At 37.1% G+C, this 16,405-nt stretch overlaps 1 protein-coding gene across 1 annotated transcript; it reads right to left on the bottom strand.

The window, feature by feature from the left end:
• Nucleotides 1-262: 262 nt before the first annotated feature.
• Nucleotides 263-16,086, bottom strand: LOC121725275 (synaptic vesicle glycoprotein 2C-like). Its single transcript, XM_042112139.1, has 11 exons — nt 16,010-16,086; nt 9,346-9,507; nt 8,236-8,398; nt 8,037-8,158; nt 7,633-7,877; nt 7,321-7,469; nt 6,095-6,233; nt 3,353-3,487; nt 1,584-1,729; nt 1,129-1,256; nt 263-640 (listed from the first exon to the last, which is right to left on the bottom strand). The coding sequence occupies exons 1-11, from the start codon at nt 16,056-16,058 to the stop codon at nt 561-563; spliced, it is 1,518 nt and encodes a 505-aa protein (XP_041968073.1). The 5' UTR covers nt 16,059-16,086; the 3' UTR covers nt 263-560.
• Nucleotides 16,087-16,405: the final 319 nt, after the last annotated feature.

The following is a 16,405-nucleotide window of genomic DNA, read 5'->3' as shown; positions in this document are numbered from 1 at the left end:
AGCGATTATCCTAAACGGTAACGCTAACGCCACAAAATGTATGGGATTTTACATTACTCATTAGTATTCGCTAGCGAAGCGATGACTTATATCAAATCGCATACATTTTGTAGTGTTGGCGTTAGCGTTTACGATAATCGCTTGAAACTTGTCTAGAGCCGCTGATGTATGTTTCTTATAATATTATATATCTAGAACAGTCATCTTGTAATTCTTCTAAATTTTACAAATTATTGGAATTTTAATATTATATATTATTTCGTGATAACATCTGCTTTAAAATACAAACTTTAAAATGCTAGTCAAAGGCAGCAATATGCTTAAAGCTTCCGCTGTTTCAGAATTTATTTTAATACAGGGCTTACAATATTTAAATACTTGTAATGTTTCTATGTCTAATTCTACTGATAATACTACTTAAAAAATAATTTGGTCCCACATTTTATCAAGACATCTCTTGATATCGAGATCGGCTGTAAGACACTATAAATAATAATAATTTTGAGTATTTCCTACGCCAAACACGTACAAATGCCTAATATTTTGATAGCCATTTCTTTTCATGTTTCGGTGTCATCAACTTTTTTCTGCGGCTTTTTGTTGTCTCCATCAGGAAGGCAAAATGCGAATATGCCACCGGCTGAAACAGTGAAAAATTGCAATGTATTTTATTACGAGAATAACGATTAAGAAGATTCTAGTTATATTACAAGTTCAAACACTTACGGATTTTGTCGCGGAGCACTTTTAATAATCCCGAGTCGGGATTTAACGTCGGGATTAATAAAAGTGCTCCGCGACAAAATCCGTAAGTGTTCGAACCTTGTAATATAATGACAAATACTCTCGTAAACCTAAGAAATCATTAAGATTCTGGTTATAATAATCACTTATAATGTTTAGAAACTTAATAGTCAATCATAACTTTCTTTAGGTTACTTAATTAAAGTTAATTATACTGCAGTCTACCACGCTAACCTTTCACAGACTTCACGTACTTCTTTTTTGAGAATTATTTAAAAATATATTTCATCCCCTGAAGAGGCCTTAGGTACACTTACAACATGCTTAGGCATATTAGGAAGTATGCATATATAACACCATAAGTTAATTAAACAATAAACGTACCAAAAGTTAAAGAAGGAAACATGTAAAAGGCTGCTTCGCAATCGGACACCATCATATTCTTTAGAATATTGATGCCCAGCACTGAACTGCCTCGACCCACCATGAGAGTCAGGCACACTGCCATAGCCCTGAAAAATAAGTTATATAAATAAGTTTATATCGTCCATTCATTAAATAATTAAGTGAGGTCCGCAACTCCGTTGCGCCAAAATGGCACAGAAACATTTTCCGCAACAAAAACTATCCTATGATTTTCCCGTCTCGCAGTCTCTCTCCATCTCGGTTCAGCCGTTTAAACGTGAAGTGAAACAGGTGATAGACGGAAAAACTTTCGTATTTATAATATTAGTGATAAAATTGATAAGGTTAACCTACCGTCTGTAAGTGTTATAGAATATCATCCAAAAGCAGTTATAATGGCTAAACATAGATATAAAAGTGAAGCTGAGACTCACTTTACGTATGTTGGGAAGACTTCGACGCAGATGGTGGAGATGTATCCGAAGTTGAGAACGGCGAGGACGTAGCCGACCAACAGGACGGCGTTGAGCTGCCAGATAGAGCTCAAGTTGATGCACAGACCCGCCGCACCTGCGAACAACTGAAGTATAATGCTATATTAATACGAGGCAAAATCTATTAGACTCGTAGATTTACGATGTGCCTCCTAAAAAGGGAATTGTTATATTATATTGTTAAACAGATAAATGTTGTATATTATGTTACGCTCAAAGATCGGAAACGCTCAGTGAGCGGATAAATAGCTCACAACGCGTCGTGCTCACAGTGAAACAGCCACGACGCGAAATTCGCGTTGTGGTTCTAATGAAAACGGCCACGAAGCGTTCTGGCAATAACAAAAAGACCATAACGCGTTCTGAACATTAATTATTTTTACCATAATATCGCAAATGTTAAGGTTTAAGGTTTTAAGACATATTTTATTCTCATAAGAATTTACATAAATTCACTTACATGAGAAAGACAATGAAGTAAGAAGATACAAACAATGTAAGATATAGTAAACATTACAAATTACATCGAGCGAGCTAAGAATGTAAATGAAAAAAATGTTAAAAAATAGTTAAAAATTTGAATCCCTAATAGTATTAAGTGAATTATAAGTATTATTGACAAAATATTTACAATAATATTATTTTGTGTTCAGTAATTTGTTACTTCATATTATGTTGTTCTTTAGTATAAAGTAATCGGATCTCAATAAATAATAAAAATATAGTTTTATTTTAATTAATATAATCTAAATATAATACTACTAGTTGATACCCGCAACTCCGTTGCGCCAGACAGACAGACAGTAATAATATTATTATTTATTACGGACAGTATGAAATTATGGATATTTTATAAATAATAATGATACTTAAACACGTTATGTAGTAATTTAGTAACAGAAAAAAATATTTTATAGTACGCGTGGCAATCTAAATATAATCTTCCATATCTATGGACGATTAATCTGTGGAAATATGTGCGTGGTGACTAAAGGAAGATCTTCCGACCGAGCGAGGTGGTATGCCCGGTCAGGCCGAAGCGAGCTTGATACATTTCAGCTGTTCTATATATACCGACGCGCTCAGAAAACTTCGATAGCGCGATGCGGGAATGTTAGGCGAATTGTGGGTACCGCTACATTACTCCCCCCCGAAGACCGGAGGTCGAATCTTGAAGTCTTGTCGCTTGAGTCGCCAGTGCCAGAGAGTTCCTGTGAGTCGGAACTGTTGCAGTGAGTCCCAGTGAGTTGGAACTGTGAGCTGCTGCACGGGATCCAGTGAGTCGGATAGCTGCCGTGCGGGGCCGATGTTATGTGCAGACCAGGAGAGATGTGCTCTGCTTGCTGACCGGTCGGTGTAGTGAGAAAGCCCGATGATGCCAATGCGCAGTCGCCCAGGCCGCGGTACATTGCGGCTAGTGGACGATGTACCCGATGAGGCGATGTTGGCTGGCGCGGTGCGAAGGGGCGGGGAGTCATGTTGATGAAGAGAGGCGTGTTCTGTCGAGGGTCACCAATGTGGAAATATATGCGTGGCGACCAAAGGAAGATCTGTCGTGTCTGTTTCACTGTGACCAAAACGCGTTGTGAGCTATTTTTCCGCTAACTGAGCATTCGGTCTTTGAGCGTACCATAGACATAAAGAAAAATTTTAAAAGAATTTAGAAAGAACTAAGAAGGTGAATAGGTAAATTAATCATTGGGTAGTACCTGAATAGCGATTAACATTCTTTTCCTTCCGACGACGTTTATGAGCGAACTGAGACCAATATTCAAGGTAGCCAGTATAGTGTTGGTCCCGAAGACGGCCATCATTGCATACGAGTCTAAGCTACAGTCCTGATTCTGAAAATAAAAAAATAATAGGTTTAGTTAAAATAAGCCAAAATGTCCGTTAAAAAATAAAATATTTCTAACTCTTTGGACTCCACACAATATAGAATATATAAAATCAGGGATTCGACATTAAGAATTTATTATTAGATACCTAATAATAAGTAATAAGAAATTCTTAAGCCGAATCCCTGATTTTTACCTAAAGCGCGTCACAGACAGAGCAGGTAATGTAAAGTAATGTAAATGTATATTATAGCACGATACATCTCAATACATCTCAATTCATCTTTCTATAGAAATCGTCAGGAGACCACACACAGCAGCTATAATGTATATTTTTACATCTTCGTATCTTAAGATACCGAGCTATATGAAAATATACATTTATATTTTGATACATCTAAATACATCTCAATATATTTCTGTATATTACGATACATCTCTTCTCTTCATAGGGTGTTCAAAAATTTCTGTGATTATATTATTATTATGAACTAGCGACCCGCCCCGGCGTCGCAAGGGTATAAAATATATATAGCCACTGAAAAAATGATTAAAATCGATAGCATATGATCCTTCACGTGCTCTACTTCTTATCTGTGCCAAATAACATAAAAATTGCTCCAGTAGTTCGCGAGATAAGCGTTTTCAAATAATTTCCCCCGTTTTTTGGAGTGATGTGGCGGTACCCACAATTCGCCTAACATTTCCGCATCGCGCTATCGAAGTTTCGTAGAACGGCAAGATATATTTTTTAGACGTGGGAGAGCCATGCTTCGGCACGAATGGACCGGCTCGACCGGAGAAATACCATGTCCTCACAGAAAACCGACGTGAAACAGCGCTTGCGCTGTGTTTCGCCGAGTAAGTGAGTTTACCGGAGGTCCAATCCCCTACCCTATTCCCTTCCCTACCCTCCCTTATTCCGTTCCCTTTCTATCCTTACCTTCCCCTATTACCCTATTCCCTCTTAAAAGGCCGGCAATGCACCTGCAGCTCTTCTGCTGCTGCAAGTGTCCATGGGCGACGGAAGTTGCTTTCCTTTATATATATATATATATATATATATAATATATATATATATATATATATATATATATATATATATATATATATATATATATATATATATATATATATATATATATATATATATATATATATATATATATATATATATATATATATATATATATATATATATATATAAAGTGGGCTTCGGCCTGACCAAGCATGCTATCTCGCTCGGTCGGAAGATCTTCCTTTTTGGCCGCCACGAACAACGTTAAAAGATATTCAAAAAATAATAAGCGAAGGTAAGCACTACTCACTACATCGCTATAGAAGCCAAAACTGTGGTTAGTTTTTTGTCTGTGTGTCTGTTTGTTCCAGCATTACAAGAAAACTAATGATCCGATTTGAATGTGATTTTTGCAGATATATCCCCCTCCCCCACCCCTCTAAGGAGACAAAAGAGGGGGTCCGGTTTTGTATCAAACTTTTTTCATTAATGGAGTTACTTCATGTTATTAACTGTGTTTCCCAACTTAGCATCTGGTGAATAAAATCCCCCCCCCCCCACTCTTAGGGGATAAGATATTAAAAGGGGGTAAGATTTTGTATTAACTGATAAAGTAGAAATACTTTAAATGGCAAAACAACTTTTTTCGGGACAGCTAATTTTATAATAATATGTATAGATGATAGACAGAGACACACGGTGTTACCACCTCAGCACAGCACTTCACAGCAGGCACTGCAGCCTGCAGGCAGTCTGTTCCCCAGAGCCTTAATTTTCAATCAAATATCTTCAATTCACATCGTTCTGTTATGAGCACATATTGTAACATTTTGCGCGCATCAAAATCACAATCCGAATCATTTTCTGATATACTATCTAGTAAATCTAATATCAAGTAACTCGAAGGGTCCATAGTATTACGATTTACGATATTAAAAATATAAGAACAGCCTGTATAACACCTCAGCAGCTGAAATGTGCGTCAAGCGGGGCGGCTACCATTGAAATGTAGCGAAAGATACATTGTAGCGAAAGATACCTGTTATGTGTTTAATAGATTAATATAATGTAAAGATGTATATCCCGGGATGTAATGTACATTAATATACATTACCAGCTCTGTGTGTGACAGCCTTAACAGTTGTTAAATTATAACATTCATATATTTCTAAAAAGAGATATATATATATATATATATATATATATATATATATATATATATATATACATATATATATATACCAATCTACATAATAATACTCGTGTTTATTGTGATATTAAACAAAACAAACTTGAATGAGCACTATCAAAATTAAACTTTAGTCACTTGTCAGATAGCTTATCTGATTCTGCGGTATTTACTTCTAACGTAATTTTACTGGGTAAAACTAAAAAGACAATTAAAAAGTATGCTGCATATTTAGCTCTTTAGTGAATTCTTCAAAATGTATAATAATGTTTTAATTTTTTTGCAATGTTGGTCATACTAACTACTAAAGTTTTGTTGTTACTATTACATGGATTATAAGCATCTCTAGATATTTTACAATGCAAAAATGTCAAAGTATTGTACCTTGACATCCACTTTTACTTACTTCAGCCTCAACTGCAACAGCAGTAGCATTCTGTGACGATCGTATCATGTCACACATCTTGAAATCCTTATCACCATTCCTTATGGATGTCATCATGGCATCGGCTATGAATGGCAGCCACACAATGAAAGGATTTATCCTGAAATTTGCCATAATCGCGACGTTAATAATAATTCAAAAATTATTATGCTCATGTATCATTATTATTATATATTTAGTAGTAGCTATACAAAAGACTAGTTTTATCCATAAATTAAAATACAATAAAAATAATGATCAACAGATTATAAAATTTGCAAAATCAAAGATCACGTCTTGACACGTGATCTCTGATAAATGATAACAGTTCAAAGAACGACTTCTTTGAAGATAATAAAATGTAAGATTTAAAAAGCATCATCATTTGACCGATTGTTTAAAGCCCAATTACTAGAAATATTATAGATAGTGCAGCGCGCAGGTTTTAACCTCCGAAAATTGTTATAGTGAATGAATTTTATTTGAGGTGTCATTTTCTTTTTTACTATGAATTGCAAAGTTTACCAAAAAAATGTTTGTGCTTTTAATTTTTTTTTAGAAAAGTAATTTAAAATAATATTTCCCCATATAACACCAGTCAAGAAAAAAAGGAGCGCCATTTATCCGCTGTAGGTACAATAATTAGGGCCTGTTTCACCACTTCATGACGGATGTCTGTCCGTCTGTCCGTCTGTCCGTCTGTCCGTCCGTCCGTCCGTCCGTCCGTCCTGGTTGTAATGTTGCAAGCTGTTGCAAGTAACTAATCCTGTATGACATCACTTATTTATTGCTATACTGTATTATACTGTTCAGTAACAACTAAAGTTCAGTAAAATATGAACACACATTGAGTTGTGAGACTGTCTCAACAATTAATTTTAATTAAATGCTGGAACAGTAAAAACTATATCTGCCATTAGCTATGTCCACACTATGCGCTTTCATCTTCAATTTTCGTTATCTTCTTTCATTCAACTTTTTGCGCATTCAATAATTGAATGCTTCAACGAACGCAACGCCAACTGTCATTTTTAATAACAAAGCGAAAGTTTTGGATACGGACAGAGGGCAGGCGTCGCGGGCATGCCTCACGTTCGCTGTTGACTGCGCTATAACGCATGCCCTTGACGAACAGAAAAAGGCACAGTGTGGACAAAGCTAATGACGACTAGCAATAACAAGCGTACGACAAAAAAGTGACTACTTACCCGAAATAAACTATGATGAACATGATCGAGAGTAGGATAGTTTTCTTGAGTAAAGGAGGCTTCAATAGTGGCACGGTCTGGGATATGATTGATGCTATGAGTCCTTTGGTGGGTTTGCCAGATTCTTCACCTAGAGTTACTGACTCAACCTGAAAGTTTAGTTTTAAAAATTATACGTATTTTGACTTTTCTGTACCAATCATTGTTTGATGCAGTTTATAAACTAACTTCATCGGAAGGGCTAGCTGAACATATTATGTCAGTTGCCAATGCAGTTTTAAGTCTTTAAAATTAATTAACTATATAGCCAACCTTATATTCCTCTTTTGGTTTTCCGGTATTTATTGAGAATATGCCTCTCAGCACCTCCAAAGCCTTTTCTTCGTCTCCAATCATAACCAAGTACCGCGGACTTTCATAGGACAGGTACATACAGAGGGTCCCTATCGCACATGGTAACGCGTACACCAGGTTGAGTAGACGCCAAGAGTTAAAGGTTATGCCCAGAGTTGGTATGTCGTAAGAGAATTTCAACTGAAGAACTGGGACGGAGAGGACTGAAAACAATAGCCAAATAAGGTAAAAATTCAAATCAATAAAGGAAGAACCGTAAGAGATTTTAAGTAAGAGTAAGAGCTAAAAAGATTTCATAAAAACAAAAAATCAACACACATCATATACTAAAAAATTCAGCTTAGTTACCGTCAAGGTCTTACTTGCCATAGTCGCTGTACTTCCTACGAAGACGGTGCTTGTTAGAGCTACCATTTTAGATCTACAAGACTGTAGAGTGCATTCACTGAGCAGGGTTATAGCTAAGGCGTATGTACCAGCGACGCTGAAAGTAAACTAATTGTTAAAGTTACTGACAAAAAGAGTAATACAATACTTCATACAGGTTAAAAATTTACTTACGCAGATGATGAGATGAACTTCAAAACACTAAACACAATCCAATTCGGTGCCAATGTGTTAAGAGATCCAAAGATGAAACTTAATGTCATGCACCAGGCGAGAACTGTCGTTCTACCTCTGGTGTCCGCTAAATATCCCCATATGTGCGACGTGGCGATTATACCTAAAAATAATATTGGTATACCTTTAACAACAATATTGGTTAATTTGCTATTAGCCTTTGAATCCATTTACATAATACTTTAAAGGTGCAACTTACAAGTCTCATTTTAAATTCATTTTGAAGTGTAATCATAGTAATATTATATTAACTTCATACTAAGATTTCATATGATGATTGATTTTGATTGATCAGTGGTTTTTTTTTAGTACAAAGTTGACAGATTTCACTATAGTGCTATTTCATGTTTTAAACCTGTCTATTGTGCAGTAATACGAGTATATCTCGACCGTATGCAAATACATCCCGTATAAATTATAATACTGAGCAGTATTTACACGGGTCTACGATTGTACTTATAAATATTGTTAAATTACAAAACATGCACTGGTTATTTTATGGTCCCATTTTATTTTTTTAAGGCAGGAATAAGTTTTATATTATTAGGTATTCTAAATCCCTTTAAGTGTCAATTCAGATTGCAACGCGACGCGTAGATGCATTTCTAAATTTATTATGGACTTGACAGATTCGCAAGACGTCTTCGGTCTCACGCGCAATTAAAATCTGTCAAATCCATACAAAAATAGAAATGCAAATACAAAAATTCAGACCGCAACGCGACGAGGCGAGGCGAGGCGTGGCGCGGCATTAATTGTATGAATTTGACAGATTTCAATTGCGTGAGCGCCGCGCCTCGCATCGCCTCGTCTTGCGCGAGACGTCTTGCGAATCTGTCTAATCCATGTAAAAGAATTTATGTATTTACGCGTCACGTTGTGGTCTGAATCAACCCCACGAGTCCGCACTGGGCGACACTATGCAGCAACGGAACGACGCGACACTTCACCTTCGGTGCGGCTTAGTTCATACGATTTCATACGAAGAATATTTGACTGTGAAGTGTGCCAGTGTCGCCTAGTGCGGTCTCACCTTTCGTAGTTATATACCTAACACAGGCACAGCGGCCATGAGCCCCTGCTGCGGCACCGTCGTCTTCAGCTCGCAGGCGCTGGCGGGCACCAGGTACGACACGGAGAAGATCTCGAAGGTCATGCTCAGGATCACACTTATCGTCGCCAGCGTCAGCACCACGTTGAACTTGCCGAAACCTGAAAGGAAAAGTACGACCTTTAACAAAATTTTTTATTGAAGAATTTTTGTCTATAATATAATTTTGATATTATGGTAAGTATAAATAAAATATAGCTGATGTAATTAAAATTTACTATCTAATACTATCTATAATTCATTATCAGCAGCTGGCTCGCTTGTGATTTAGGGCTTGACTTAGCTCCCACATCCCAAATGGACGGCGCATGGTAAAACTTGTATAAGCTTATATTGCGCCGTATAACATGTTTTTGTAATTTTTATTGATAAATAAAGGTTAAAAAAAAAATATATGTTAACCAATTTTCTCTCAGGATTAGATTACTATTAAACTTTTATCCATACTTATATTATAAATGCGAAAGTGTGTCTGCCCGTCTGTCTGTCTGTTACCTCTTCACGCCCAAACCGCTAAACCGATTTGGCTGAAATTTGGCATGGAGATACTTTGAGTCCCGGGAAAGGACATAGGATACTTTTTGTCCCGGGAAAATGTACGGTCCCTGCGCGATTAACGAGTTTTGGCGCAACGGAGTTGCGGGCGTCATCTAGTTCGACTCTATTCACGTAGGTGTACCTATAGGTGCTGGATAATCTTATAATTTAAATCATCATTCTAGGCATTACAGTATAAATTAATTTGTTGTTGCTTCACTCTGAAGAAACTGTAGTTATAAATTCAACGTAGGTCTACTGATAAGCTTCTTATCTCCATTACTGTTCTTATAAAGTCGGTTATGTCAGTGCCGTCCTTGCCTTAATATAAGTTTATTAGTTCATTACCCTAATAATTATGCCATATTATACCATATACCAGTGCTACAGTTTTTAGTCTAGGTTTCCGTAGTTCTAGCACTACACACAATTTACATCTTTAGTATGTAGTGTCATAGAGAATATAATCACTACGTTTCGTAGTGTCATGTAGTGTAATTTTACTATAGATCCTAACATTATTATAAATATGTCTAATTTAAAATATCTCAAATCTGGGTTATACAAAAATATTACGTTTCCATAATTTCCATTACACTTTTATGCTTTAGTCCCCAAACCCTGAATTTACACAATGTAGAATGTATTTGCACGACCGGAAATGCAATCGAAAGCTAGTTACAGAAAAATGCAATAATTAAAGCCAAATTTCTTGAATCAATTTTTTTTTTAATGAAATAAGGGGGCAAACGACCAAACGGGTCACCTGATGGAAAGCAACGCAGCATCAGAAGAGCTGCAGGTGCGTTGCCGGCCTTTTAAGAGGGAATAGGGTAATAGGGGAGGGTAAGGATGAGATTTGGGAATGGAAGGGAATAGGGGAGGATAGGGAAGGGAATTGGGCCTCCGGTAAACTCACTCACGCGAAACACAGCGCGCGCGGTTTTCTGTGAGAACGTGGTATTTCTCCGGTCGAGCCGGCCCATTCGTGCAAAAGCATGGCTCTCCCACGTATAAAAATTTATGCATAAAATTTCAATCAAGGTTTATAAGGTCAATAATATTAACGTTTAATTTCCTAAAACTATTATTATTTTAATAATCATATTATCCGATGATTGAGTAGGATCAATCTTGTACATTAGAGATCGATCGTCAAATTTACAAGATTGCTCATTAGAATGCAGTCAGAAATATCATTCTTTATTAGGGTTCCGTACCCAAAGGGTAAAAACGGGACCCTATTACTAAGACTTCGTTGTCTGTCTATGTCTGTCATCAGGCTGTATCTCAAGAACCGCTACAGCTAGACTTCTGAAATTTTCACAGATTGTGTACCTATTATCTGTTGCCGCTATAACAACAAATACTAAAAACAAAATAAAATTAATATTTGAGGGTCCCATACAACAAACGTGATTTTTTCGGCCTTTTTCGCTCTATATCAATAATGGTAAGAGGTAGGCACTTGAATTTTTCACACATTCTTTATAATATGTGCACTTTATTATTTAATAAGTAATTATGATAAAATAAAATTAAAATTTAAGGAGGGCTCCCATACGAAAAACACAATTTTCAGCCTATTTTTGCTCTATACGGTACGGAACCCTTTGTGCGCAAGTCCGACTCGCACTTGGCCGATTTTTTTTTAATATGTATTTGTTTACAACTGAATGGACTTTAGATGATCGCGTTGTTGCTAACATCAATTTGCGGTGCGAGCGGTCGCGCGCTAGCAATTGGTCGTGTCAAAAGTCGCCCAACTCAATGAAACCAATGGAGACAATTAATATCGCTCCCTGGAATATTCTGGAAGATCAGCGGCCATATTGGATTGCAGTTTCTAAAATTGAGCGAAACCGTATGTGAGTACTTGTGTGACTGTGGCATAACACTCAAAACGAAATAAAACCGTTGACAATAATTACCTACAAGTGTACTTATATACCTACAAAATTGAGATTCGAATACATGCGTAAAGTAGGCATGTATTCTAGATTCGGGTCTCATTTTGTAAACTCGTGGAAAAAATTTTTGACACAGAAGTCAGAACTTACTCTTGCAACTAAAATTGCTCAATTCCAGTCAATTCTCGTCAACTATGACGTCGCGACTACATCAAGCAATTTGCAGCAACAAGCAGCAATATTGCGCAATACAATTGCCTGGAATTTCCAAGCCCATCGGATATACGTCAATTCGTATCTGCGACATTAAGCGATATGCAATGTCGCCGAAATAATTGCCGTAATTTATTGAAATTGCTCCATATTGCTCCACTTATTGCTCCAGATCGGTCCATTCTCGTCGCCGAACAATTATTGCTCGTGTAAGCGCATCTTTAGTGTCTATTTTTCGTAGCATAGAACATATAGCAACAGCAAATATACAATATAGATACAATCGAAAAACATCAATAAACATCAAAAAAGCGAATTGCCTTCAACTTTTCAATTACTAAGTAAATAAAAAAAAAAATATATTATTTGGCACTATATGAAAAAAATATTTGGGTGTGGGAAAATATAACCTGTTAAAACTTCCTCAAAAGTCTGAATAATTTCATGTTATTATTTCAACCGGCATCTAACAATAGTCAAGGTCTAAGGTTAATATTGCTTGTTTTGTTAGACGAAATGAAATCGAGGACCCGGAATCTTATATAATATTATTTACAAACGAGCCATTGTAAAGGTTTAAAAGAGTGAGGGCAAAGAGACTACCACAAGGCAGTTTATTTGCCCTTTCCTCTTTTAATTTTTATTAATTTTTAAAACTATATATAGAAGTTAAACAATTAACTCCATCATTAATTTGTTATTACTATCAATAATATGAAGCAATTTTATAGATTTTATCCAATTTATCGCAGTCTGTAATAAAAGTATGAGATCTGCTGCAGGCGTTGCGTATGTTGTTCTGTCTTTTTAAAAGTTACTAATTGTGATTAGCCAGAAAATAGGAATACTTTTTGATTGGGTGTTGTAGCCTGTAGGTGTAGTCTTGTCAAATATCTATTTTACTTCACTAGACTGACCTTGATCAAATTAAGCACAGTCGTAGAGTAGTCTAGCTAATCTAGTTGTAAAAAGCTGGCACTCAAGAACTACTTTTTACAGAAAAATAAATTATGTTTCTGTGGTATGTGCTTAAACTCCCACAAAGTTACGGGCTACACGTAGATTCTAGCGTAACGTAAGTAGAATCGTAGATAGATTCGTACTAGTTGTATCTTAAGAGAATTTGGGCAGTATTGCACATGTTTTTTAATAAAAAAATAAATTATTAAAACAATTTACACACTTGTTGCATTTAATTAGTATTTAAGATATTATGTATTGCGAATTACGTAGTTAACACAAATGTCAGTTCATACGTAAACAAAACACGGCATATTTTGATAACGCTGCGTAACGCGATTTTGCTCAATGAAATATATTGTTATATTGTGAGGGTCCGTTGAATAAGTATATAAAGGTCAATATTGAACAGTCTGTAAATATTTAAATGCCCTCGCATCTCGGCGTTGGTCTTGATACCTTTCACCAAAAAGAGGAAGTTGGAGGGACTAAGACCCCCAACACTCTTCGGGAAAACTATTAAGTTTGCGAGTGAAGTCAAATATTTAGGAGTAATCTTAGACAAAGGACTCACTTGGAATAAGCACATCGAGTATATTACGATAAAAGGTAGATGTGCTTTGGGTTCCTGTTGGAAGCTTGTCAGCTCTAAATGGGGTATTAGGCCGAAGGCAATGCTATGGCTATATACAGCCGTAGTGTAAAAAAAGGCTGAACAAGTAAACGTAAAAATCTGAACAGCGTTCAGAGACTGGTTCCCTCGAGGCTCAGATCAACCTAACTCCGCTTCCTCTGCTTGTTCAGATGGAGGCCAGAAAGGCGGCGATCAGGGCAGGACAAAGTGGGCTTCCACCCCAATTAGACAGCTGGAACAGTCTCTTCGTGAATCACCCATCATAGGCATGTCATCAGATGTCATGATCAAGGTGCATAAGCTATGCACCTTGATTCGAAGCAATATCAGATTCTTATCCGCCAGGGGGGACTGGGAAGGAAAAATCCCAATTGATGTTCGCCCTAGCGATATAGTTTGGTTCACAGATGGATTAAGGAAAGACAAGCGTGCGGGAGCCGGATTCTATGGGGCAGGCCACCAATAGGCAAACATGCCAGTTTGGGGAGTTTGCGACAGTGTTTCAGGCTGAGGTCTTTGCAATCATCGGTTGCTTACAAGAAAACCTAGAGATGGCACTAGATAATAAAAATATTTTTATCTTCTCTGATAGTCAAGCTGCACTTAAAGTACTGACTGCTGCAGAAGTGTCATCGAAATTGGTTCTGGAATCCATTGAGACATTGAACATGCTAGGAAGGAACAACAAAATACGCCTAGTATGGGTCCCGGGCCACAGTAACGTCCCCGGTAACGAAACTGCAGACTAACTGGCTAGGCTTGGGGCCGACAGTCTCATATAATATGGTCCAGAACCGGTCTGCGGAATATCTCCCAGTACTACAAAGCAAGTGCTCGATGAATGGGTTCGCAAACTAAGCAGAAAGCAATGGGTTGAGCCCCCTGGCCTTGAGCACTCCAAGGCACTAATTTCTGGCTTCAACAAGAAACTGTCAAAAATAGTGCTCACCGTGGGTTATGGCTAGGAATCAATTAAGAATCCTCACCAGAAGCCTAACTGGGCACTGCAAGCTCAATAAGCACCTTAACAGAATAGGTGTTAGTAGCTTAACGACTTGCAGATTCTGCGAGGAGGAGGATGAGACACCTATCTTCTCCTTGACTGTCCTGCTGTACTACAGAGCAGGAACAGGCATCTTGGTTGCTACGAATACTCATCCACAGAAGAAATTCGAGGCACCAACCCCAACCACGTCGTTCAATTTATGAGCTGCATTGGATTGGGGACGGTACTCTAGTGCGAAGGAGTCACAATAGATCCTCAAGGGTCGCAGTGACATCAGGGCTACTTAACCTGCCTTCAGCAAAAAAAAATATCTCGGTGTGCCCCGGCCCTAAATGTTAATATGACAAGTTTATCAAGAGCTCGTACGTTAAATTCATTTTAGCAGCTTTATTAGTTTTTTATTCAAATGTTACAAATACGCATTTATTTGGTCTTCGAACAACTTCGTCGAATCAATAACTAGTTTCAAACTTCCTATATCAATAAGCATTGCTGTGATTACAAAGTTTCGTAGCTATTATTTTAGAGTTTCTCTTAAATTTTGGCATAATTACCTATTAGGTATCTAGAATTAACTCGATTTTTGAATAATATACGGACTTGCTTACACAATATTTTAAACCAAAACTGAAATATCCTACTATATACCTACAGTCATTAATTTATAATGTTTTAATTTAAGCTGGTAAAGAACTCTCGTCCACATCAGTACAATTATTTTGGAAATTATGACAATTGCTATCTGCTATTCTATCTGCCAACACGCAAACGGACCAGCGTGGCAGTTTACGGTCCAAATCCCCCCAATATGACTGACCCTGGGGGAGGCCTTTGCCCAGCAGTGGGACAGCATAGGCTAATAAAAAAAAAAATGCCAATTGCTATCGCTGTTTTCCTTTTTTATTAATCTAATCAATATTTAAGTTAAAAAATCCATCATCTTCATCTATATATATAAAACTCAAAGGTGACTGACTGATTGACATAGTGATCTATCAACGCACAGCCCTAACCATTGAACGGATCGGGCTGAAATTTGGCATGCAGGTAGATGTTATGGCGTAGGCATCCGCTAAGAAAGGATTTTGATAAATTCCAACCCCAAGGGGTTCAAATAGGGAATGAAAGTTTGTATATAATAATACTTCTTAACGCGAGCGAAGCCGCGGGTAAAAGCTCGTACTTTATAAAAATATTACGCACAACATTTCGAAAACAAGACTCATCAAGACATCATTTAAGTCCTATCGAGGACGTTAGACTGGAAATTAAAATTCTAACTTCCATTAAAAGTCCACCAAAAGCTTCTTTTCTCTAATTTTTCCTTACAAATAAGCACTCACCTGCCAACGTCAGAGCATCCTCGAAGTCTACTTTGATTTTCGCGACCATTTTAATTTTCACTCACTTTCTAATTCATAAAAAAAAAACTAATCGAGGCACGCGGCCAGCGTCGTCGCCGTCGGGTCACACAGTGATACGAGCGAGGCGCTCCGCATCTTATTATAGTGTTGCTATTTATTCGCATGCTGTATCATCTTATTGACGATTATTTAATTAGTAAAATAGTTCAAATACGAATGAACTAAGAGCAAACAATTGCCGAAAGAAGTTAAGAGATCACTTAGTGCACACAATTACTAAACAGAAGCCAAGTACAATGTTTTGTTTATCATAAAATATGTGTTGTGATCGCGTTTGGGCTTCTCTTTTTCGCGTCTGGCCACGACTAGTTTGGC

Source organism: Aricia agestis, chromosome 3, assembly GCF_905147365.1.
Source record: "Aricia agestis chromosome 3, ilAriAges1.1, whole genome shotgun sequence".
In the NCBI taxonomy this organism is placed as follows: domain Eukaryota; kingdom Metazoa; phylum Arthropoda; class Insecta; order Lepidoptera; family Lycaenidae; genus Aricia; species Aricia agestis.
The sequence above is the reverse complement of the archived record's forward strand: the minus strand, read 5'-3'. Positions and strand labels throughout refer to the sequence as shown.